This window comes from Triticum aestivum, chromosome 7B, assembly GCF_018294505.1.
Source record: "Triticum aestivum cultivar Chinese Spring chromosome 7B, IWGSC CS RefSeq v2.1, whole genome shotgun sequence".
NCBI classification, from domain to species: domain Eukaryota; kingdom Viridiplantae; phylum Streptophyta; class Magnoliopsida; order Poales; family Poaceae; genus Triticum; species Triticum aestivum.
The window spans coordinates 259,219,867-259,244,929 of NC_057813.1; the positions used below are offsets into that span (position 1 = coordinate 259,219,867).

At 43.8% G+C, this 25,063-nt stretch overlaps 3 protein-coding genes across 8 annotated transcripts; 2 read left to right on the forward strand and 1 right to left on the reverse strand.

Moving 5' to 3' along the window:
- The first annotated feature begins 559 nt into the window (after positions 1-559).
- On the forward strand, positions 560-6,555 carry LOC123155536 (O-fucosyltransferase 6). Of its 3 annotated transcripts, XR_006477485.1 has the most exons (11): positions 560-911; positions 1,000-1,062; positions 1,596-1,686; positions 1,881-1,957; positions 2,776-2,864; positions 2,975-3,158; positions 3,657-3,838; positions 4,972-5,074; positions 5,167-5,498; positions 5,598-6,144; positions 6,408-6,555. XR_006477485.1 is itself a non-coding variant. In XM_044573694.1 (10 exons), exons 1-10 carry the CDS (start codon positions 714-716, stop codon positions 6,091-6,093), a joined length of 1,815 nt encoding a protein of 604 aa, XP_044429629.1. In that variant the 5' UTR covers positions 560-713; the 3' UTR covers positions 6,094-6,359. The 3 variants fall into 3 exon arrangements, 2 of the variants coding, with proteins under 2 accessions (XP_044429629.1, XP_044429630.1); XM_044573694.1 differs by lacking the exon at positions 6,408-6,555 and having other exon boundaries at positions 5,598-6,359; XM_044573695.1 differs by lacking the exons at positions 1,000-1,062; positions 6,408-6,555 and having other exon boundaries at positions 561-911; positions 5,598-6,359.
- A 37-nt stretch (positions 6,556-6,592) lies between these two features.
- Positions 6,593-12,185, forward strand: LOC123155535 (probable rhamnogalacturonate lyase B). Its single transcript, XM_044573693.1, has 17 exons — positions 6,593-6,831; positions 7,550-7,861; positions 8,000-8,087; positions 8,213-8,334; positions 8,485-8,538; positions 8,648-8,767; positions 8,853-8,972; positions 9,064-9,205; positions 9,295-9,465; positions 9,651-9,806; positions 10,175-10,281; positions 10,437-10,530; positions 10,625-10,766; positions 10,853-11,009; positions 11,088-11,204; positions 11,299-11,425; positions 11,549-12,185. The coding sequence occupies exons 2-17, from the start codon at positions 7,848-7,850 to the stop codon at positions 11,816-11,818; spliced, it is 2,001 nt and encodes a 666-aa protein (XP_044429628.1). The 5' UTR covers positions 6,593-6,831; positions 7,550-7,847; the 3' UTR covers positions 11,819-12,185.
- A 3,472-nt stretch (positions 12,186-15,657) lies between these two features.
- On the reverse strand, positions 15,658-24,493 carry LOC123156354 (cation-chloride cotransporter 1). Of its 4 annotated transcripts, none has more exons than XM_044574486.1 (14): positions 24,303-24,493; positions 23,931-24,121; positions 22,847-22,996; positions 22,596-22,674; positions 22,154-22,245; positions 21,643-21,757; positions 21,293-21,393; positions 20,762-20,823; positions 20,234-20,482; positions 20,037-20,151; positions 18,604-18,798; positions 17,696-18,096; positions 17,256-17,417; positions 15,658-17,167 (listed from the first exon to the last, which is right to left on the reverse strand). In XM_044574486.1, exons 2-14 carry the CDS (start codon positions 24,110-24,112, stop codon positions 16,068-16,070), a joined length of 3,003 nt encoding a protein of 1,000 aa, XP_044430421.1. In that variant the 5' UTR covers positions 24,113-24,121; positions 24,303-24,493; the 3' UTR covers positions 15,658-16,067. The 4 variants fall into 4 exon arrangements, with proteins under 4 accessions (XP_044430421.1, XP_044430420.1, XP_044430423.1 ...); XM_044574485.1 differs by having other exon boundaries at positions 22,154-22,248; XM_044574488.1 differs by lacking the exons at positions 23,931-24,121; positions 24,303-24,493 and having other exon boundaries at positions 21,617-21,757; positions 22,154-22,248; positions 22,847-22,999.
- Between the last annotated feature and the right edge of the window lie 570 nt (positions 24,494-25,063).

Below are 25,063 nucleotides of genomic sequence, written 5' to 3' on the forward strand. Positions count from 1 at the left end.
TGTTAAGAACATTTGCCCATAGTGCACAAATTTGAACATTTGTGCAGAGGTGAACAAATACCTCACTTTAAAGTCACAATGGGCCAACCAAGTGTACTAGAATTATGTCAATGCTCTCACAAGCCAACCAAAACCTAAATACTAAGGAAATGAATCCATGCACATTAGTGATAAATCTCTTTACATTTGTGAAAAATATATTTGTTCAACATTTCAATGTGAATATCAATATTCTATTGGATGGAGGTCTCAAATGTAAATGCATTCATTCGACATTTCATGCCACATTTATTTTTTATTCATTTGGCGATACACATTTATCTTCATGGAAAGTAAAAACGCGCGCAACAACGCCGCGCGGCGTAGTTATAAAAACAATAAAATGCAGATAAAGCACAATGATTGGATACAAACTCATTGAAATTATGTAGCGAGTCTAATTTCTGAATAAACTAGGGACACCGTTGGTCGAAGATTTTGCATCTTGTACCGTCGAATGCGGCCTACGGACACGACACGAGTGGCAGAAAAGAAGATCAAAACCGCGATGCAGCTTAATTAGTACACTCGCCGTACGCTTGTATACTACTCCATCTCGAAAGTTCAAGCACGCTACTGATCCGTAGGGCTCCCATGTCGCCGAGACTACTTCTCCGCCGCCGTCGCCGCGGCGCTCTCTCCCTGCCCTGAGATCTCCGTTCGCCGGACCCGGGATGGTCCTGCCGCGCCGGCGCGGCGGCCACAACCACCACCCGTGCCCGTGCCCGTGCCCGCGCCGCGCCGTTCTGCCGGCAGCGGCGCTACTGCTGCTCTTCCTCCTCGCCGCCGTCACGCTGCTCTACGTCTCTCCGCCGCCTCTGTCCGACCACCCGGCCCTCGCCTACTCCCGCCGCCGCTCCCCGCATGCTCTGGTACTCCACTGCTACCCCTACTTGCTTCTACCTTTTCCTTTACATCTCTCGATCTAACTCGTGGAGTTCCACGCGTGTGCTTTCGCAGCTGAACAGCTCTGGTGGCGGCAGCCTAGTGGAGCCCGGGCGCCGCGAGATTTCCCGGGTTCCAGTAAGCATGTGCTTCCCCGCTTAGGTTAAGCGAGCTAGTAGTTCCTTATTGTGTTCAGTATTCACCCAATCGATTGTAGCTTTGAGGGAACCAAATCAATTGCACGTGATTGTTGTGTTCTGTTTGGTGGAGTATTGACTTACTGACTTGAGTACGCTGCATTGCTCCTGTCTTTGTAGCCAATCGATCAGTCTATATGGTTATTGCTTTAATTGGGAGATATAAGTGAACTAGGTTTAATTTCGTGTGCCATTGCAAGTAAATTAGTTGGTAGCAAGCTATTTGGCTGAGCTCCCTTTCTATCTTATTTCAGAAGGACCTATATTTGCATGCTCCAGGGTATTTCTGAACTTGTTTCCATGGGTTTGTAGAGGTGTGAGTTAAAATGGATTTTTGTTATTCTGTGCCGCTGCAGATTATTTTCAGTCTAGACCATTCCCCCTTTTGGTAAACCTTTTTTTCTGGCTAAAGTATGTTAAAATAGAACTTTGTTTTCAGGATTGCTTAGTTAGTTTCAATTTCTCAAACTGCAGAAAGGTGGTTGGATTGCGACAGATGGCCTCTGGGGTTCGAAGCTCGCTAGCAAATTCTATGGGTGCAGCAACTCAAGCAGCAAGTTTCTTGGTGCGCAATATTTTTTGCCATAGATGGTTGATTAGAATTTGCGGTACCCACATAGGCCATTTCAGATATTACATTTGTTCTACAATCTTATAATGCATATCCTGGAAATGGTGTTGGTGGTAGCGGTGCCTTTTCTTTGCTGTGCTGGGCTAGCCCCCCCATCGCCACCGCCTGAAGTGTTTCAAATTGTGCAGATTCAGGTGTTATGACACATCCAGACCAATATTTGATGATTGTTACAAGTGGAGGCCTCAATCAACAGAGAACAGGGGTAAGACATGTGCAACTGCCACATCTTCCAGCTCGAATGTTATAATGCATGTAGATGTGTATGGCAAAACATGTAAACAACCAGTTTAAATATGTATATGAAGAAAGCCTACTGTCTTAATACGCTCTCATTCTCTTAGTGCTAGAGCTTGAGTTTGTTTTTGCAATATTATTATTTCATTTACTCTATCTGCTCCAAAATACCAAGGGTTCTTCTCCAGGTTTACTATGTTTTAGATATCCCGATTATAAATGAAATAATCATTAGGAAGTATATTTTCAAGTGGCTAAACTAATACTGGATTCAGTATTAGAACTGAGCTGCAAATGCATAACCAAGCTAACTTATTGATACACATATGCCAAGTTGCTTGCGTTTTTGAAATTTGAAAAGATGTGGTTTCTAGGCAATATCACCTGAAGAAGCAGGTAGCCTATTGCCCACATATCCAGAATTAAGCGTGCAAATATGGATCATATCTTCTCATGAGTATTGTAAGTAGTACTTCATATAAAACACAAGTTAGAGCTTGTATTCTCTTGCAATATTTAAAACCATTAGTAATCTTAAGTCAGACTTTGAACAGTATAGGCTAATTCTGTGAACAGTTAGGCACCTCCTGAGTATAGTAGTGTGTAAGGATGTGGCAAAGCTTGAAGTCTGAGGTCTCTGCAATTTTATTTTGAAAGTGAGTAAGCTTAGGAGTGTCTCTTCATGTTTCACAGCTAACTCTATAGTAGCTATGTGTGTTTTCTGATTACATATTATGATGTTCATAACTATGCCCATTATCCTGATTAATGTGTGCTTCTTCTCAGATAATTGATGCTGTTGTTGCTGCACGTATTTTAAATGCAACACTCGTTGTTCCCAAATTGGACCAAACCTCCTTCTGGAAAGATGCAAGGTTTTTTCGAGCACCAACAATTTCTCATCCTAGCCTTCTAGGTCTGCTCATGTTTTTAAGAAGACTGAAATGTGTTGTTTGTGTTTATACCATTTCTCTGCACTCTGCAGTGACTTTGCTGAAATTTTTAACGCCGACTGGTTCATCTCATTTCTATCAAAGGATGTAAGGATTGTGAAAGAGCTTCCAAAGATAGGAGGTAAACTGTGGGCTCCTCATAGAATGCGTGTGCCCCGCAAATGCACTCAGCGATGTTACTTGAACCGTGTGTTGCCTGCACTTATTAAGAAACATGTAAGTATTGTAGATAGCAATGTTTGTTACTGACATAAGTTATTTGATGTGTTGTTATCACTTGCATTAGCCTACTATGCATCCTCATTTGGATGGTATGAACTGTGAAACAGAGGCATTTCGTATGCAAGTATACGAAAGGCCCCAATAGTACATATGCATGTTTATATTAAAAGAGTATGTACATAAAAGAGGAGTATGTACAAGGCATTTGTAGACTCTATGCTGTGGAGCACTAGGACAATAGGTTATGGAGCTATACTTAAACCTGAATTTAGACAACAACCTGCATGATCATATTGTTTTTCAAAATGACTTCTTCTGCTGGGAAACTGTTAAGAACTCTTTTTGGTGAAGAAAATGTTACTACTTCATTTTGTTAGCATTTTCCGAAGCTGTAGCCCCCTATTAGAAGTTGTTTTTGTGAAAATGTAAGAGACTTGACTTCTGTGGTTAAATTACTAGGGTAGCTTATATCTCTTCTTTCACCTGATGCAGGTTGTTCGACTAACAAAATTTGATTATAGGCTAGCAAACAGGTTGGATTCTGATCTGCAAAAGCTGAGATGCAGAGTTAACTACCATGCATTGAGATTTACTGACCCAATACAAGAAATGGGTGAAAAGATAGTACAGAGAATGCGGGAGAGGAGCACATATTTTATTGCTCTTCATTTAAGGTGCTCACACTTCAAATTCTCATGATTCAGCTCACATTTTTCTTTGATGCCAAGTGAGAGAAAGCTTACTGATATACGACCTACTGATTTGGTATTGTAGATTTTCAAATTTTGTTCTATAAAGTTGGTCAAACATAGAGAAGTTTGATTTTTCAAAAAAATTATACACTATACTTTTGGAAAGGAGGGAGTATTAGGTTATCTCATTCTGTGCTGTGAAGAGCATAGTTTGATATGAGTCAAAACAGTTTAGAGCACAAGGATCGGTCCACCGGGCTGGGGATGAGCATAATGCCAGCTTCTTAGCAAGTATGTTATTGATATTTATGAGCATGATGCTTTGTTTACCAGGAACATCCTAATTGAGCATAGTCTAGGGGGGATGTACAAAGGAGCAAGGGAAATGTCTATAAGTTGCTGGTCAACACTCTCTACCTAATAATAATATTATAGGGAGGAGGCTTTCTTGATTGTTGGTCCGTCATCAGAACTACCCTCGAAATTAATAAAAATTACCCATCATGCCACCTATAAGTGATGGGAAAACGGTTCAACGTCCTCAGGCCCGTTCCGGATGTGTTTTGATCGCTAGAAAGCGTTCTAGAGCCAAACACCTCTGGCTCTGATCGTTAGGTTGGGCTGACAGCCCATTTAGTGGAGATGCAAGCCCGTTCAGGTGAGAATCTACCCCAGGTCAGTAGTTGCTAAAACGCTTGGTGGGCCAGCCTGTCAGTGCTCGCACACTTCTCTTTGTGCGCTCTTCCTCTCTGCTGTTTGCTCGAAGGAGAAAAATAAATTGAGCACGAACCGGCTGCTGCTCCCATAAAAAACCCCAGCTGCTCCTCACTTCAGGAAAAATCGTCCGCCTGGTTTTCTGACGACTAAAATCATTATGAAAAAACAATTAAGTATGGTCCTCTGTATATTTGGCTGCTAGATTCGTAGTATTAATTGCACGCTTGGCTGGTGAAGTAAACCGTCTATTTTCTCCATCAGCAATTGTGATTTTTGGCCCTACTTCTCAAAACAAAAATGCACTATCAAAGCTACAAAAATGTTTACCCCAATTGCTGTGCACTCCTTTTTTTGTGGGGATATTTAGTTTTAATGTTGTTAATGTTTTGTGATGCCAGATTTGAACCAGATATGCTTGCCTTTTCTGGGTGCTACTACGGTGGTGGAGAAAAGGAGAGGAGAGAACTTGGTGTGATACGGAAGAGATGGAAAACCTTGCATGTGTGTATGATATCATATTGTATTGTTAGGTTCTTAGTCATGAAGTCACATATAAATATTATGAGTGTAACTTTTGCTATTTTACATTTCAGGCTAGCAATCCAGAGAAAGAAAGAAGGCACGGTAGATGCCCACTAACTCCTGAAGAGGTGGGGTTGATGTTGAGGGCACTGGGCTACAGAAAGAATGTTCATATTTATGTTGCCTCTGGAGATATATATGGTGGGGCAAAGACATTAGCACCCCTGAAAGCGCTCTTCCCCAATCTTCATACCAAAGAAACAGTAACAAGCAAAGACGAGCTGGCTCCGTTCTCAAAGTACTCATCTCGCATGGCCGCACTTGATTTCATTGTCTGTGATGGAAGTGATGCTTTTGTTACTAACAACAATGGTAATATGGCCAAAATTTTGGCTGGGCGAAGGTATAACCTTATTCTGCTGATATCCCTCGGTTGTCATCATGGTTTTCCTTCTATAGGGATCTATTGTTAATTCTGAGCATGTATTGGTGGCCATGGCAGGAGATATCTTGGGCATAAGAGAATGATCCGACCAAATGCGAGAAGGCTCTACTCCTTATTCTTGAGCAGAGGAAACATGTCCTGGGATGCATTCTCCTCCAAAGTGCACATGGCCCAGAAAGGATTTATGGGGGAGCCCAAAGAGCTGAGGCCAGGAAGGGGGGAGTTCCACGAGAACCCCTCGACATGTATATGTGAAAACACCGATCCCAAGACACCGACCAAACCTAACCCTCGAAGTGAGCAAGGATTGAGTAATGGCACCGAGGGTATTAAAGCCATTACAGAGCCCACAGTTGCTAATCATACCAACGAGGAGTTGGGAGGATCCAGTGCGGAAGAAGATGACACTAGCGAGGAGAAAGAAGACGACACTAGTGCGGAGAAAGAAGATGGCGCTAGTGAAGAGAAAGAGGAGATAGTTGACCCGGAAGTGGAGGATGATGCGTTGGTGAGACCAGATGATCCTGAGCTGGAGGAGGTTCTTTCAGATTAGAGATGAGTTACCCAGGCCATAGGTAGATGTTAACCAGCCGTCAGAGTTTTGGTGAGCAGCTGATGGTTTTTTGCCCCTTTAAATGTACATATTTTGTGTGCTGTGTAAAATAACCCACCCCCCTTTCTACTCTAGTTAGCTTGAAGTGTAGCCTCGGCTTTCGTTAGTCCGGTATCATAGCGGCTGTGCGCTGATCTCGTTGAGTTTGTAATGTGTGTGGTATGCTGTAGCATGCGCTTGTTTGTGTTTTATTCACTTTTCTGAAACTCTCTCTGGTGGTGTCTAAGATGCACATCTCTGGCTTATTTTTGCAGCATGGGCATTTGAGCAGCACACCCGCGGAGTCTGCATTTCAGCAAATCAGCCAGGCCAAGATACCTTCTGTCCGTTCAACTTGTTTATGAATGAGTCCTTAAAAAAGGGATGATTGCAGCCGATGAAATATGGTGGGTTCTTTTGATATCCCAATCACGTGCCAAATGGCGTCCGTCCTCGCTCTGCTCCAGCCAACAGCAAGATGCTACTCCCCCGACCTTAATATGGCACTCCTTTCGTTCCACAATATAAGATCGTTACAATAGAAACCGAGCTACTCTCTCGCTCAAGCCCTGAAACATTTCAGCTCCGACGAGTATTTTGTCCTTCAATCTTTAGAGCAGCCTGGATTGCGTTCTCTTCGAGGTTGAAGTGTTGAACAAAAAACAAAGCAAGTCCTCTACAACAATCTCCATGTCCAAGGTAGCACTACACTATTCTCCTGTGATCTATCTATCCATGTAGGACGCTTGTAGCTTCCTGGGAGATTCTTGCTCCTCCTTGTCCCTGCCTCTTGTATCTACTACTAGTTCCTACTCAAGTTCCAAAGCCACAAGGCTTTTGGCATGGATTGGCCAGCCCAGCCGCCCAGGTCGGTCTCTTTGCACCCCGTGACCGTGAGCGGGAGCAGCTCAAGGAAAGTCTATGTATGTAGCATGGGCTTGGAATCGGATCACATGACATGATCACTGTTTCTCTGCTACTGCTTGCAGTGCCCGTGCTCCATCCTCAACTTGTCAACGCTGTATGCATGCGTCGGTCCATGGCCTTCTTCTTCCTGTTGTTTCAGGAAAGAAAAACCCTCCTTGAATCATTGTTACTACTATTCTCACGGCCGCTAGCTGTGACTTGGGCGGTGCGTGATCCATCTCCAGTTTGAGCGTGACGTGGTAGCCATGGCGGTCCACATCTATCAGTACGCGCTTCACCGTCCGGCCACTGTAACGACTTCATTTTCTGTGATAGTGTGAGATATGTCTTGTGGTTAGGTTAGGCACGTTACGTGCTTTGAAATGCTAATATACAATAATTCAAGGAGTTGTCTCGCAAGAAAAATTATATTAGTTGAAGGAGCTGCGCGATGATCGATTAGCGGGCATCTTTTTGACAAGGACATACTTACATGTCTCTGTTGCTGCAGGCCGCTGGTGGACATGTAGTACTACATATTCCATCGTCTCCTCGGCTGCCGGCCGCACTTGAGAGAGCCGCCAACTGTTACCGGCCAACAACCCGTTGAAGAGAGGCAGGGCGGACCACGCCATTGCCGCACCTCCTCCTTGGCTTCAACTCCACGCACACATGCATGCTTGCTTTCCAAACCAAGGGATAATTGGCCGCCCATCCATCTAAACATCGCCACCACACACCACACCACATTATTCTCCAGGCACGCACAAGGATCGATCAGTGGAGGGGATCCGTCGTCCTCTCACCCCATGGCGAAACTTAGGTACTACTTCTGCTTCTTCCACTGCATGCATGGCCACGGGTGCACTGCCATTAATCTTTGCTTGCTGTGCTTCATCTTCGCTCCACTCAGTCAGTTTCTATATAAACGTAATGCTGCTTTCTCGTCTCTCCGGAGCAGCTGCAGGAGCCTGGTGGGCTGTTGTTTGGGCCCTCCACGGGAAGGGGAAGCCATGGACGGTGTTAAGCTCAAGGTCACCAGCAGATACGTAAGCGCTCATCTTCTGCCGTTTGCTTTGCTGCTTAAGCTGTTTATTTGGAGTGTGAGGTTGGCAACATGCATGTGGATGCATGTGTTTCTGTGTACTGTATATATATATATATATATGTGCAGGTTATAGTTAAAAACGACATGTTTGAGCTGACGCTGTCCAACCCCGACGGTATTGTAACTGGCGTGCGCTACAACGGTGTGGACAATCTTATGGAGATTCTTAACAAAGAAGACAACCGAGGGTACCAATCTTACTCAGCATGCATAGTCTCTAGGAATGACCAATTATTTTAGTTAGAGCTTCAGCTTATAGGTGTGGTGGTACTGCTATATCTGTCGATTTGTCTTGTATCTTCGAGGCGAGGTGAGCTAAGCGATGCATCTTGTGTCAGGTACTGGGACATTGTTTGGAATCCACCAGGACAGCGAACTGGAATATTTGATGTGTAAGAAGAGGAGCTCGACTTCATTCATTTGCCCTCTTTTTTTTCTATTTTCTTCTCTTGTTTTTTTTTTCTTTCGAAAAGGAGGTTAAAAGTGAACGCTTGCATGCAGGATCAAAGGCACAGAGTTCCGCATCATACATCATGATGAAAACCAGGCTGAGGTCTCCTTCACCAGATCATGGGATCCTTCTCTCGAAGGGAAAGCTGTTCCGCTCATCATCGACAAGAGGTGACTGACTGATGAACAAGCATAAATTTGGAGCTGGGGAAAGTCATGCTTAGCTGAGCAAGCATCTCTGTATGTACAAGTACAGGTTCATCGTGCTTCGCGCCTCCTCGGGATTCTACACCTATGGAATCTATGAACATAAGGAAGGGTGGCCTGATTTTGGCATTGGGGAGACCAGAGTGGCCTTTAAGCTTAGAAAAGACAAGTTGGTTCTCCACTTTAAGATACTCCTAGAATTTTTGCTCTTCACTTATTTATTTTTCTTCCCACTGAAACTATGTGTTGGTGGAATGCAGGTTCCATTACATGGCAATGGCTGACAACAGGCAGAGAATAATGCCGATGCCTGATGACCGATTGCCTCCCCGCGGCCAGCAATTAGCGTACCCTGAGGCTGTCCTCCTTGTGGACCCAATTAATCCTAAACTCAGAGGGGAGGTAAGCTAATAGAGTCACAATAAGATTATCCATGATAAATATTTGACTTCATTCTGAATAACCTCTACATTACTCATATGTTTGTCAAGGTCGATGACAAGTACCAATACTCGTGTGAAGACCGATGCAATAGTGTCCATGGATGGGTGTCATCTGATCCTCCTATTGGCTTCTGGCAAATCACGCCCAGCGACGAGTTCCGTACCGGAGGACCTCTGAAGCAGAACTTGACATCTCATGTCGGGCCCACTATGCTCGCAGTAAGTTCAGACCTTGACAGAAAATATTTACTCTGCTTTACTATTTTATTTCTTTATAATTAGCATGTTGTGGCTGCTTCATAAAAAAAGTCATTATAATGATCTGGAATCTAACAAGCTAGAATTGAGCTCAGATGGATACTAATATGCAACCAGTTCTGAAAGGCCTTTTTATCTGGTGCTAGATGTTTCTTAGTGCTCATTATGCTGGGGATGACCTTTCGCCCAAGTTCACGAATGGAGAATACTGGAAAAAGGTTCATGGACCGGTGTTCATGTACCTTAACTCCAGTCAGGATGGATCTGATCCAAGTCTACTATGGGAGGATGCAAAAGTTCAGGTGATTATAGTTCAGCAAATAAATAGTACTTTAGGGTACAATTCAATTTTCACACAACAGAAGAGCACTCATAAGATAGTACTCCCTCCGTTCCTAAATATAAGTCTTTTTAGAGATTCCAATATGGACTGCATATGGAGCAAAATTAGTGAATCTACACTCTAAAACACGTCTATATACATCCGTATGTAGTCTATATTGAAATCTCTAAAAAAGACATATATTTAGGAACTGAGGGAGTATAATTTATGAAATGACAACAATTATGGCAGAATGACTGGCTTATATTCTTTATATTGTTATGAACAGTACATAAGTAACTCGGTCGGTACTTGATGTCATCTTTAATGTTTATCTTGGAAGATCAGGTGATGATGGAGAAACAGAACTGGCCCTATGATTTTGCACTTTCAGAGGATTTCCAGAAGACTGAGCAAAGAGGCTGTATCTCTGGTAGATTGCTTGTAAGAGACAGGTAGTACATAATGGTGGCACCTCCCAGTTATGCACGACCAGATAGGGTTCACACTTCACAGTAACTTTACTTTTTAATTACCCTAGACCTAGTTCAAGCACCATAGATATGCATATCTTACTTACTAATGGTTGCTTCACCATATATATGATCAGGTATATTATCGAGGATGAGGATCTTTATGCCGCATCAGCCTATATAGGCTTAGCATTACCAGGAGAGGCTGGATCGTGGCAAAGAGAGTGCAAGGTACGTACCATATGCTTATAAGCTAGTATAACATTACCACATGCTTATATGGTCAGTATTATTGTGGATAATGGAGTTTTTCCCTGAGTTACAGGGATACCAATTCTGGTGTCAAGCAGATGCAGATGGTAGCTTCTACATAAAGAACATTGTAACTGGAAACTACAATCTATATGCGTGGGTTCCGGGTTTCATCGGGGACTACAGATTCGACGCCACACTAACAATATCTTCAGGTTAGTCTGGCTTAGTACTAGTTGCAGCCTGCCTCTAACCTGAACGATTGGTGTCCTGACAAGAGATTGTTAGCAATGGTGTTAAGGGGACGACATTTATCTGGGTGACCTCGTGTTCGAGCCACCGAGAGACGGCCCGGCCATGTGGGAGATCGGAATACCCGATAGGTCTGCCGCCGAGTTCTACGTTCCAGACCCCAACCCCAACTATGTCAACAGACTGTTCATCAACCATCCTGACAGGTGAAAGAAACCTTTGCGTCCAGCAGTTAATCGTCAAGTTGTTTCTAATCACACGGTTGTCCCGGGTGTTACATACAGGTTCAGGCAGTATGGGCTTTGGGAAAGGTACGCAGAGCTGTATCCGGACCGTGATCTGGTGTACACCATCGGCGAAAGCAACTACGCCACTGACTGGTTCTACGCTCAAGTTACCAGGTGACGCCTGCCTGTCTGTCTGTCTGTGTGTGTGTGTTGTTCAACCAAGTGTTGTTTGCACAAAACAATAGCACTAAGCTGAACTGAACTGCAGAAGAAGCGATGGGGATACGTACCAGCCCACCACATGGCAGATAAGGTTCAGCCTTGACGCCGTCCCTCCCAACAGCACGTACAAGTTCCGGGTGGCGCTCGCGTCTTCAGCCAACGCTGAACTGCAGGTTTCTGAATCTTGAGAACCAACCCCAACGTTTCGTTTTGCTGATGCTGATGCTGGTTGGTTGGGCTTGAGTCCTCTCTTATCATCATCATCATCACCATCGTCCTGTTGCATGCATTTCCAGGTCCGTTTCAACGATGAGGCACGGGCTGTGCCTCACTTCACCACGGGGCTCATCGGGCGCGACAACGCGATCGCGAGGCACGGGATCCGTGGCCTCTACTTTCTCTTCAGCGTGGACGTGAGGGGCGCCTGGCTTGTCCGGGGGACGAACACCATCTATCTGAAGCAGCCCAGGAACCAGAGCCCGTTCCAGGGGGTCATGTACGACTACCTGCGTCTGGAAGGACCCTGTGTTGTGCCTGCCGCTAACTCGAGCCCAAAAGCTAATTGATTAGTAGCCTGCCTTAGCCGTATTGTATTTGTATATTTGTATATGTGACGCCTAGCTAGCTAGTACAGCTGTAATGTATATGATGCAGCAGAGCATCCATCTACTACTCCCTCCGATTCAAAATAAGTGTCGCAGTTTTGAACTAAACTAGGGTTTAGTTCAAAATTGCGACCGTTATTATGGATCGGAGGTAATAATGAATACTACTCCCTCCGATCCTTATTACTTGTCGCTGGTTTAGTACAAAGTTGTACTAACTTTGTACTGAACTAGCGACAAGTAATATGGATCGGAGGGAGTACATCATGCATGATGTATCTATACGCTCTCTTTGTTTCAGCTAGCATATATGCCACTGTGTCCTCAACTCTGTTTTACTACCGTGGTGTTTTTTCTTTTGAAAAAAAGAGTTTTGGTGTTGTAATGCCAAAATCTCACCGCAGCTAGCTAGCAGTAAAGTTTCCTAGTAGCCGTATAGTACGTAGGAGTACTATACAATCCAGGGTGCATGTTACAGGAAAAAAAAAGAATGATTCTACTTTTGGATGTGGCTCTTCCTGGCGGGAAGGGAGACATGAATGGAACTCGACGACATTCCTCGGCCACATGCGCGCCGATCGTCCTAGCCGCAGAGAAGGCCGTTTCAGGTCCAGGTGTCCGGCCCCGAGCGCGCCACAACAGCCACCCCATCCACCCTACTCAAACCCGCAGGCCAATCGGGCGCCGCAGATCGTGATTTCAAGGATAAGGACGTGGCCCCCTCCCTCCCTTTGGCGCGCGCGGCCTGGTATTTAACTTCCTTTCCTTCCTCCTCTCTTCCTCACGCAGCCACCCATCAGTAGCAGCGGCAGCCGCACATCAGCAGCTTGCTCTGTTCCATCCGGCAGCAATGGCGGCCACCACCATGGCGCTCTCCTCCCCCGCGATCAAGCTCGCCGGAGCCTCCTACGCCCTCGGCGGCAGCCGCATCACCATGCGCAAGACCGCGCCCAAGGCCGCCGCCTCCAACAGCCCGTGGTACGGCCCCGAACGCGTGCTCTACCTCTCCCGAGCTACCTCAGCGGCGAGTTCCCGGGCGACTACGGGTGGGACACCGCGGGGCTCTCCGCTGACCCGGAGACCTTCGCCAAGAACCGCGAGCTCGAGGTGATCCACTGCCGCTGGGCCATGCTCGGCGCGCTCGGCTGCGTCTTCCCCGAGCTGCTCGCTCGCAACGGCGTCAAGTTCCGCGAGGCCGTCTGGTTCAAGGCTGGCTCCCAAATCTTCAGTGAGGGTGGCCTCGACTACCTCGGCAACCCTAGCTTGGTTCATGCTCAGAGCATCCTTGCCATCTGGGCTTGCTAGGTTGTGCTCATGGGCGCTGTCGAGGGGTACCGCGTTGCCGGTGGCCCGCTCGGAGAGATCGTCGACCCACTCTACCCCGGTGGCAGCTTCGACCCCCTTGGCCTAGCTGACGACCCCGAGGCGTTTGCTGAGCTCAAGGTGAAGGAGATCAAGAACGGCCGCCTTGCAATGTTCTCCATGTTTGGATTCTTTGTGCAGGCCGTCGTCACCGGCAAGGGCCCGCTCGAGAACCTCGCTGACCACCTCGCCGACCCCGTCAACAACAACGTGTGGGCCTTCGCCACCAACTTTGTGCCCGGCAAGTAAACACATGAAAATCGACTTCTCAGGAGTATATATGTGTACTCTGGATGTATGATTAATATCTGACCGTTGATGTTGTACACTATCAAAGATGTTTACAAATAGGGCCCATATGGAACATGAAATGTCTATATGAGAAATGCATGGTTTTCATTTTCCATATGAATATGAGTGGACATTAATTTGTTCAGGTTTGCTGCACATCAAGTACTTGAATTTTTCTTTTTTTGGCGTCATTCACTTTTCGCTATGTGCGAGGCCGAAGGCCAAGACAGCATGAGGAGCGGCGGCCACGCCAAGGCCAAACCGTGGATAAGCAGGAGTCGGCAATAGCTGCCGAGAGAGAGTTTGAAACTTCATGAGTGCGGGTTGGGAGGGGGGAGAGTCGTAGTTGGAGCTGTTCATTGGGGTGGGGCTTAGCGAGATTGCCGGGGGAGGTTGAGGGGAGGGCGAGGCGGCGCACGGCAGCGCCCGTTGGCCGTGGGGGTTGGATGCAGACAGCTAGGGCTGGGTTGGAGGGGCGGCTGCAGGAGGAAGAAAAAAGGAAGATGAACAATATGTGATCTATTTTGGGTCGCTGGATGAAGATCCAGTGGTTGTGAATAGTGACTGACTCATAGATGAGATTTTCAGGTACTGAAACCTGACGGCGCTCCCTTAATTGTTTGTTGGTTGGTTATCAGTTTCTCACTTTAGCTGTACTCGAGTTGGCCGATGAAGTTCAAAATACCTTTGTTACATTTTTGTGCCAAGTGTGAGACAAACCCCCACTTGCTCGTCAATTGCACTTTTGTCAATGCTTGGTACAGCGGGAATTACTCCAACACCATATATGATGCTTTGGGTCCGATTGTTATACGAAAAAAAACTGCTCCACACATGATAATTATGGACCGATCCTTGTACAACAAATCAATCCAGCGACGATCAACTCTTCAGTCCTACTCCCTCCGTCCGCGAATAAGTGTACATCTACCTTTTGTTTTAAGTCAAAGTTTTGAAACTTTGACCAATTTTATAGGGAAAAACAGTAGCATTTATGGTGTTAAATTAGTGTCACGAGATTCGTTTTGAAATGTAGTTTCATAATATATCAATTTGATATCATATATGCCAGTATTTTTTTCTATAAAATTGGTCAAAATTTTAAATTTTTGACTTTGAATAAAAGGTAGAAGTACACTTATTCACGGACAGAGGGAGTAGGTATGTATGGTTCTATCTTAAACGTGGTGCATATATCGGCTGACATGTGTCGTGCGCATCACACGATTCTTGTTATACGATGGTCAGATTAATGGTTGTGGCCCCAAGTATGTTGTACTTACATGGATGGCTGCGATCTTACGAAGATTGTACCAATTGTATCGTACGTGCAGCAGTTCTCATATTTGCCACACTTGTCACATGATTTGGATAGACAAATTTATTGGACACCCACCATTACAGAAATTCATTCGTCCCAAGATCTCACAAGAACAGGCGCGCTAGCAATTAACCCCTTGGACAAATCTATTGTAGTTTTTTGATAGTTTCCAAGTTTGGACAAAAGGTATTTCTAGTGTACTCCCTCCGTCCGGAAATACTTGTCCTAAAAATGGTTATATCTAGATTTATTTTAATTATAGATACATCCATTTTATCCATTTCTAGGACAAGTATTTTAGGACGGAGGGAGTAGCATTTGCAAGCTTCTATCCATTGCCGGTTTCGATCTTGAGAGTCAACTTCCATTCAAATATTCCACTATATTTTGCAGATAATATGTAGAGTAAGGAAGATTTGTGAGGGTGGCTATTTTAACGCTTGCTATCCATAACCGCAGGATCAAGTGTTGAAAAAAGAACAGAACGTAGAACTTAAAAGCATATAATCGTCTAGTCAGTAAGCATATGGCTGGGAAACTGAGAGTCACGCTGATAAGCAATATCAACACTGTCATGCTGCCTCTAGTTCAAATTAAATAGCAGAACGTATCATCTAAACCATGGCTAAGCCTAGACATTTAGACCAGTAACAACTGTAACAAGAGATATTCATGCTAGGATCATATCGCAGTACCACAGAAAATACGTGTAATAACAAAATACTCCTCTAAGGTAGTGAAAACTCGCACCAACAAAATACTCAGTAGTGACACCCGTGCACAAAGGGCTACAGCAGTGCAATGCATGGTAAGATTTGATAGTATATCAACACAAGTCATGTTAAACATCACTCTAATTATAGCATTTGTATTGCTCCTTCCAACAACTGGTTGCAGCCTCTCAGCCGTATACAGATCACGGAAAATAGCCAAAAACAGGGACACTATTGCTACTGTTTCGGTAAATTTTTTTGGAAGTTTCTACAATTGATTTGGAGAATGGGGCTACAAAATTTGTAATGACCAAGTATTCATCTGTTGTGTCCAGAAAAGGAATGAAGACACTATAGTTTACGTACCTATAATATGGCAATAACAAACCCAGTGCATCCCATCTAAGGTAGCCGTCAAGGTGAGGGCTTCCAACGTCAGCAGTGGAATATGCACACATCTGTGTATCCATTCTGCTACAATGGCACAACAACTGAATGGAGCTCAGACTGTATGTATTTTTGATCAAGTAAAAAACGTGACAACATCTCTTCTGTATCCCCTAACTATCAACATCCGTGGGACGTTCTCTACAAGCAGATCCATGTACTCCATGTAGAAGTATGCAGGGTGATTCAGCGGTGGCGGAGGGAGGCTCACTAGCACCACAGCTGCCATTCTGGAGTACCTGAGTATCGTCGAGTTCAACTTCAACATTGTATAGAGGAATTTATCGACCTTTTGCTCGTTCACCACAACTTGCTTCCCATCCACCATTTGCGGCCGTCCTTCTCTTTGTGCCGTTTCCTTCATCTCAGAAAGGTATGTGCTGATCCTGCGCTGTGCACTTGTGTAAGCCTCTTGGGAATCATCTGGCTGAGCACCACTGCTGCTGCTCTCCACATGAGATTCCCATGACTTCATAGTCACGACAATGACCTCGGCGTGCATCCTAAGATCATACAAGAACTTCTTGACATCAGTCTTTAGCTCTTCAGCATCAGTGTCCTCTTCCGCTATGCAGAAGACTTGGATCTTGCAGCTTTCAAAGGTCGCTTTTGTGAGCAGGAGCTGAGACAGAAGAAGCATCAATCCTCCATCTCTCACAATCCAGTAGAGGTCAATAGTACCATACTGTCTCTGGAACTCATTAGGCCACTCATCAAGACCCTTCACAATAACAACTGCCTTGTTAGCAATGATGCAATCATTTATTATACTGACAAAGGTTGATGGTATCTCTGTCAGATTCTCACGGCGCCAAATCTCAGGGTACCGCACCACAACAATATTCGGCTTCAAATTACCAAGGCCCATCGTCTGAACAATGCTACGGAAGCCCTCAGACATTGAAGGTGCTACAATTATCTCCGCAACACCCTCACAGCGTTTGTACTCAATGTAGGCCTCCAGCTGATGACAGGCAGTCTTAGCATCCTCAGCCAGTTCGTGATAATCACCGTCAATTGTTGAGACAAATATTGACATACCACGGCCCTTCTTCTTCATACAATTGGCAAAATCAGCAAGTTTTGGATGACAAGGGACATTCTCTGGAAGTTTACCCCAAGGGCGGCATAATATCAGAGGAATGGGGTACCAATTCTTAGGATGAACTTGGTTTGCTGTGAGAAGAACAGTGGGGTGAGTGTTAGAATAATGAGTTTGCATAGATTACCAATGACTATTTCTTTGTCATGCAGAAAGTAATACCTCCTAGCGACCTGAGACTCCGCAATGCCAACTGAAAATATGCACTCTTGAACCCATCTCCCCAATCTCCAGCCTTCCCTTTTAAGCTCACATAGTAATAGATGAGGCTTGCAAGGGCAAGGGAGATAACAGTGAAAGACCAAGAGATCAAAAACATGATGACTGAAATTTGAGAGAAAGATTATTAAGTGGAAAGCACAACTATAAACACAACATGAGGGTGCATTTTAACTAGCTGTGGACCACAAGAAATATGAGGTAAGCAAATTGGATTGAAAATCATACATGTGAATAGAAATCTTCAGTCAAAATTCACAATAATGCCTAAGTCAGTATACATTTTCAAGTACATAAAATAACATTCAGTAAAAGTATTACAGGCAGCTCAGGATGAATGTCATGGATGACGAAATAAAACAGTGAAGAGTCAAATGGCGTACCAACGCAAAGTAATGCACCAACAAGTGAAAGACTCCAGTGGTGAAGTTTCCATCGAGGGCGCCAACTAGGAGCATCAAGTAAGTCAAGCAGAAAGCACGACAAGTTCACACCAGCATAGCACAACAGAAAGAACATAGTGATAGTGGGTGTAATCAGATCCAAGTTCCCAATAATCACACATCCAATACAGATTAATGCTGTGAATAAAGTTGCTGCGTGAGGTTCGGCTCCTTCAGAAACCTTAAAGTAATTAAGGACTGGAAGGATGTCGTCATTTGCTATTGCTGCTAGTAACCTTGGAGCCCCTGTCAAACTCTGCAGTGCTGCACCTAAAGTGGACAGGATAATACCAATGTAAATCACTACTGGAGCAGGCCATGCCACTGTAGCAGTAAGAAGCCTGCAAGTATTAAGGATATTTATGAGCTAACCACACAATAACTCAGTAACGTAGCAGCTGATGGGACTTAAGACAGAACTGCAGCCTACAGCCATGCTATCAGAACGTAGTTGTTCGATAAAAGAAAATAGACAAAAACAGATTCAACAAATATGTGTGTTATATATAAAGCATGAATATTGACCGTGTAAAGTAGATTAGTTGACAGAACTTTCTTGTTAGCTAAAGATGGAAAAAAAAGAAACAAAAATCGTTCTGACTGAAAGCATGGGGTATGTGCCCTCAAACAGGACCTACCCAAAATAACTGTATGTGCCCGATGCCCATAACAGCCAGAAGAACAGCTATGGCAGTGAGATTTTCTATACTGATAGAGCAAATAACCACGCTCTGACGACAGTAGAAATGCAGAACTCTAGCATACAAAATATTCCATGCCCTAGAGAACACATTACCTAAATTCTAAAGTGGGGTCAATGATAACTTGCAGCACTGAAAAGCACGTACCTATCAGTTAGAAGCTCTTCTCTTGTGGACAAGGCTCCAAACAGCAGCACAGAAAACAAGTACATAGCAGTTGTTGTGAGAGTTGCAGATAATGTTCCAATTGGTATTGAACGTTGTGTATCTTTCAGTGAAGCAGATCGATTTGAGCCAGCCATAATTCCAGTAACTGCTGGGAAAAAGAGACCTACCAAAGCACTGAAAAGTATACAAAAATGTGTCAGCAAGTTGCATTTGCACAGACAAATAAGTCTTGCAGGCCCGTAAACTTTGTTTTCAATAATAGAGTTTTTTTTCTGCGTGAATTCAATAATAGAGTTTGATTCATCTCCAGCCTTCAATCTCGCAAGGCTAGACAACAGGTCCCTAAACTCATACAGTAGTTTAACATAGGCCCTATAAATCTGGAAAGTCCCTAAACTTGTCGTCCTTGGTCAAATACTTCCTCCGTTCCTAAATATAATGCTTTTTAGAGATTCCAATGCGGACTACATATGGAGCAAAATGAGTGAATCTACACTCGAAAATACGTCTATATACATCCATATCTAGCCCGTATTGAAATCACTAAAAGGTCTTATATTTAGAAATGGAGGGAGTAGTACCAAAAGCTGTGAGTTAACGGAGGTTTCTGATGTGGAGGCAGGGGGTTGGTTTCATTGTTCCATCAAAGATGGGCAGAGATACTGATGCCCTTTCTCTGGCTAGAGACAATCCCATCAAATAGATATGAAATTTGCTGCTTGGGTTTGTCTGAACTAGGTTCAATAATGGTATTACAGTCCATGTTAATGCACCCATCAGGTTATGTGTTTACGGATGGAACAAATTATGTATGTTTACCATGTGACCCCTGTTAACAGAAGTTGCGGTTGATATCAAGTAACTTGGTCAGTTAGACCAACTTGCAGCCAATCAAATATCCTGGAAGTTTAATAACTTAAATGAAACATTTATATGACTAAATCGCACTTTGCACCAGGTAGATTGCCACTTATTTCACTTTGCACCAGATTTCACCAAAAAAGAAATTGCACTGGGTCCGGCACAATAATATTTTTAACTGAAATCTCTAAGTATATATTTCGCCCCATAATATACATGCATGAATTTTCATCAAAAAAATTCTACAAAACCTGATGCAAATTGCAACATTATTATGCAGACCTAGTGCAAAGTGAAAACTCTTGCAAAACCTGGTACAAAGTGCAATTTACTCTGTAAACTTCAGGGCACATTGCAATTCTGACTAAAGAATGAACATGCATGTGAGGACCCTATTAACATATAATGGGAGTAGGTTGTCGCCGTGATTGTACAAGTTCATAGGGTCAAGTGAAAATTGTGTAAAATGACTAGATTATTCTTGAGATTCAACATAGATATACATGGAATGCTAGAGAATTTTCATGTTTCTAGAGATGTTAGAAGCTTACTTGAAATCCCAATATATAGAACCATTTGGATCAGGAACTCCTGCATTGTTTGTACGTTGATATTCTGAACCCCAGTTGTCTCTGAGTGAGGTTAGACTCAACCCAGTGATCCCCTCTAAGTAGGAAAGCCAGCATTACAATTGAATGCATAAATGCATAATGATGATTATCCAAAATATAGGCCACATGGTACTTACTTGGAGCATTGTGTCTTGGTGCAATGAAGACACCAAGATATATGCACAACAGTGAAAAGAGTACTGGTATTAAGAAGGCAGGTGCAACCTTGTTGATGATTTTGACACCACCGAATACAATAAAACAGAGCAGTATGGTCACAATAACACCATATACTTGAAGGTCATGCAAGCTGGGTGTCGATATAGTCGCCGTGCCAGCTGTTGCTGTACCGTTTAATAATGTATTGTTCACCACTGTTACACTCTCTGCATTATTAAAAAACTATTGAGTTAGTCAGATAGAAATCGAAATTGACATTACAAGTTAAGAAAAAAGTAAGTATTGTGTAGTGTAGCTCTACTTCCTTTTCTCGATTTCTCACAAAACATAAACCAAGTTAGCAATGCAAATAAAATAAAATGCGGGCATTCTCTACGCCCTAACAAAAGTTTGAAGTACAAGAGTCGCTTGTAAATAATTCAACATTTCGACTCGGCAATCACAAATACAAAAGAACTTACTGACTAGTATCACTTGTAAATTACCTTGAAACAATCCTGCAGAAGGAATGGCATCCAAAAAGGTTTCTACAGCACCTAGAACATACCTGAAATGAGTGGTAGGTTAGCATGAATACATGTCAACTAACAAAACAAATTAAAAATCGAATCATCTGAAATTCCAATGGGACAAAGAGCTAAGAGTTTATATTACTAATTCAGCTGTGTTCTATCATTATTGACAATCCAGACATTTTTCTTTCAAGCATAATGGTTTAAGTGTACATTACTCTACAAAAAAAAAACTTTGGAACCTCTGCAAACCAATCATTCATTGGTAGCAGTCAAGGCCAACAAACATCAAAATATAGCACAAAACCCTTCAATTTCACTACTTCACATTCTACTATAAACCATTCCACTCATCTCATACTAACTTGAAGAACTAATATGATGCCAGCTTCCAAGCAGCAGATGCAGAAATAATAATATCCTCATAACTCGGTCCACAAGCAAACAAAGATAAATGAAATTTGAAAGGCAAACTAGTGCTTGGCTATTGCGGTGTATACTTACATGGACCCAGCAACCGCATTTCCAAGAAAGAAACACAATCCAATACTAACTCCAACTTCAGGACCAAGCGCACGGCCAATGAGATAATATGGTCCACCACCCTATGGATCATACAAAATGCACATCAGCTAACGTACACATTTAAGTTTATCAAGGTAGCAGCATCACACATCAAGAAAGTTCTAGAAGTATTTTGTATTCCCAACAATAAATCTAGATCAACGAATTTAACCATATCACGCACCAGGTTCAACAAACGAAATGAAGACAATAGACCAGCAAAACTAAGGCATATCAGGTATCAACCCTATTACATGAACTCACCACCAGTAGCAAAATGTCCAGCATACCTTCATTGCCCCATTTGTTGCAATGGCACTTAATGATAAGCCAGTTAAAAATGTACAAGCACCACAGAATGAGACTAAAACAAGCGCCTGCCATATGCCTGCCATACCTACAATCCTACAGAAAGGGAAAAAATATTAGCTAGTGTTGAATAACCCAAAAAGAGTTTTTTTAGCTGAAAAAGGTGTACATGCATCACATTTTCTGAAATACCACTTCCAGCAAGGGTATAGAAGTGTCCAGTACGAAAGGCATTAATACTGCAAGATTAGTCAAATGCGCCCACACTGGATAACAATACCTTTACAGACTTTGCAGTTACTTTTACTTGGTTCTACCATGGGAAAATCTCATACAACTAGGAATTGAAATATTACAGGTGGCCCTCTGCCAGAGAATGATAACACGGTGACCAGCATGGCAGCATAGCAAATTTATTTTGCAAAAAAACAAATAAGATCAAAACGCTGACACGCAGTAGCAAAAACAAGTGCACATAATGGCAATACTTACCAGGTAAAACGGATATAATAAATGATCCCCAAGATATTCTGCAAGCATGGTACAAAGACACCCATCATTGTACCAAACTTAGGTCCAGCTTCCTGCTAACCAAATGAAAGCAATGGCATAAGTAATACAGTGTTTCTGACTAATAAACAGAAACAAACAGGTCGATGAAAATCAATGAAACAGTGAAGAAACTTTGAAGATCCGGCATGAAAACGCAAATGTACAAATCAGCAACTATTGTTGACTAAATATATTTAGAGATGTAGCAAACCGTCAAACGAGATAGGTGACAGTATCAGCAAATAATTGAGCCCAAGCACTACTCTTTCCTGTTAACTAAATCCAAATATAATAACTCCTAGTTATTCATGTTTAACTAGGAAAAGTGTGATGAAGTATCAAACAGATGGAACTCATCCTAAATTTTGGAACTGGAGACAACCTTCGGCCGTCCAATGGTAATTGCTACATCCTCTCCCTCCCTAGGACTCGAAGGAGCTGGGACCTCTTCTCCTGTCATGCTGTTCAGATTCAATCAGATACTTACGTCATAAAGTAAAATCACTAGTTCAAGCTATTTCTTTGGAGAGCACATGCTTAATATATTAGTCAAAACTATGTGTGCTTAATAGAAGGAGATATATCTCAAGTTTTCAGACAAACTAAATAAAATAACACAAAGATGGACCGTACCTCTTGAGGCCCAAAATATTTACAAGTGAATCAAACCCAAAAAGCTCTAGCTTTGAATCCCTTTGAGATCCACTGGATGTAGCATGATCACCAGAACCTTCTTGCATGCTTGGATCAATAGTTAGATTAGAACCACCAGGCTTAAGGTTCCTATGATATACATAAAAGAAAGCCTGTTGAGTGCATAAATTCGCAACTTGACAATTTGTGTCATCTAAATCATCTTGCTAATTATAATGACCATTGAAAGAAACAGATGGAATGAAATCTGCAGAAATTATGCCTGATGATGTGTCATGGAATATGCAATCAAAATAGAAAATCAAGAAGGGAAGCCAGTAGGTACAACAAAAGAATATATATGCATGATGGAAATAAGTAAAGTAGTGTCAAGTAATATCCCAAGCAAACTACAAAGATGAATAACAAGAACTGATATTGAAAGGGAAACATTAACCTCTCAAGTAGTGACAGGTGTGGCACTCATTGACTAACATTCTAACTACAGAACTCTAAACCATGGATAGATACCAATAGAAGCTCGACAATGATTATCGATATGTGAGTACACACAAAATATCATATGCCAAAAGGAAAATCCTACTGCACAGTCATTCAAATATATCAAACCCGAGTAGATTACAATATATCAAATGATCACAAAATTTCAAAAGTCGAGGTCATGGCCTGCCTCACATTGAAGGCAGCGTACAAACAAACAGAACTAATGTGAATTTCACAACCCTGCTCATAATGCACTGAGCTCTAAATGAAGGAAGCAACTCCAAAAGGCTATTAAAAGCCTTAAATTGTAGTCTCAAACAGTCCACAGCCAGTATGTAGTTCCCATGTGTCTGTACTGCTCACGAAGACTATCATTCGAATAAAATGTCTAGTTGAACACCTCGTTTGGCTAAATAACTCGCTGTCAAGACAATGCACAGATATTCGCAGCAACTACGCTAGCTGGTGATTCCCGCAGAAGTGGAACATGTACTAAATCCGAAACCCTTTTACTGATTGTGTATCAGACAAAAACAAAATGCTGACGGAACCCACACATATGAGACGAAGTATGCATCACCTAGGCGGCTGGGGTGTTACGGCGTCATGGCTTGTGACAGAGGTTGAGCCGGGGCTGGGCTCCATGGAGGTCATCTGGATGACGGCGCTGTCGTCCGAGCCCACCGGTCGGTAGCGTCGCCCGTTGGGCGGCGCTGGCACCGGCAGCCCTTCCTCCGCGGCCTCGATCTCCCCATTCTCCATCCCAGGAAGCTGCAGCCACGCACAAAAAAGAGTTGGTGCTGTGAGATCTATGTTTTTAGAGTAGACGCTGAAGCAGTCCCGAGCAGCGACGGAGCAGGGGGGGCTGGCGGGCGTGGATCTGGATCCGAGGCTGAGCGTGGGGAGCAGGGGCGGTTCGGGCGGCAGCGGGGCGCGATTGCGGGAAGCTTACCAGGTTGGGCGAAGAGCAGCGGGCGGTGGAGGTGGGCGCTGCGGCGACGGAGCAGTCACCGGCGGCGAGGAGAGCGGGGTGTTAACGGGGAAGGTGGGCAACGGTCGGAGGGGAGTTGGAAAAAGCTACTACGAAACTGGGTTTGCTTCGTCCCTCATTTTTTGACTTAAGAAGAAGATGATGTTTCAAATGCTTAAACTGCACGGATCAAAGCAAACACAATGTCAGAGCAACTTCAATGGGGCGACCCAACGCCCGCCATCCGCCCAGTTTTGCATTTGGGTCGACAATGCGCCCAACGCGCCGACCCATTTTATGTCCGCATTCAACTTTTAAATAAAAAAGGCCCGCGGCCGATCATTGTCAGTGTTCATGTCTCATGTCGGCACCATGCCAGCGCCGGCATACAATGCCGGCCTTAGAAAGCACCACAGTTCATGCTGGCGCACTCGCCAGCCAGCCGGCACACATGCCAACACACAAAAAATAGTGGGACTTGAGTTCAACCACGCCATCGCGGTTCCCGTGGTCATGCCGGCATACAAAAAAGATGGCCCCTCGACGCCATTGATCACTCGTTGTTGAACTTGAACATGTCGGCCTGCATCTTCTCGAACCACGGCCTCTTCCTTGGTGACAAGGCGTTGAGATCCATCTTCATAATCTCCACCCCGGTCATCATGCTTGCAAGAGCCACTTCTTTCGCCTTTGTCTTGGTGTTGGCGGCCTCGATCTCTAGCATCTTGACTTGCTTCTCCGTC

Excerpts from the sequence above, each read along its gene's own strand:
- LOC123155535 (XM_044573693.1), top strand. Across the intron at positions 9,206-9,294 it reads ATCCTAAACTCAGAGGGGAG|GTCGATGACAAGTACCAATA; the intron begins GTAAGCTAATAG and ends ATGTTTGTCAAG. Across the intron at positions 11,426-11,548 it reads CAGCCAACGCTGAACTGCAG|GTCCGTTTCAACGATGAGGC; the intron begins GTTTCTGAATCT and ends ATGCATTTCCAG.
- LOC123155536 (XM_044573694.1), top strand. The coding sequence starts at position 714 with ATGGTCCTGCCGCGCCGGCGCGGCGGCCACAACCACCACCCGTGCCCG. Across the intron at positions 1,687-1,880 it reads CTCAAGCAGCAAGTTTCTTG|ATTCAGGTGTTATGACACAT; the intron begins GTGCGCAATATT and ends CAAATTGTGCAG. Across the intron at positions 2,865-2,974 it reads TCCTTCTGGAAAGATGCAAG|TGACTTTGCTGAAATTTTTA; the intron begins GTTTTTTCGAGC and ends TGCACTCTGCAG.
- LOC123156354 (XM_044574485.1), bottom strand. The coding sequence starts at position 24,112 with ATGGAGAATGGGGAGATCGAGGCCGCGGAGGAAGGGCTGCCGGTGCCA. Across the intron at positions 20,824-21,292 it reads AATGCGGTTGCTGGGTCCAT|GTATGTTCTAGGTGCTGTAG; the intron begins GTAAGTATACAC and ends CACTCATTTCAG. Across the intron at positions 17,168-17,255 it reads GAGTCTCAGGTCGCTAGGAG|CAAACCAAGTTCATCCTAAG; the intron begins GTATTACTTTCT and ends TTCTTCTCACAG.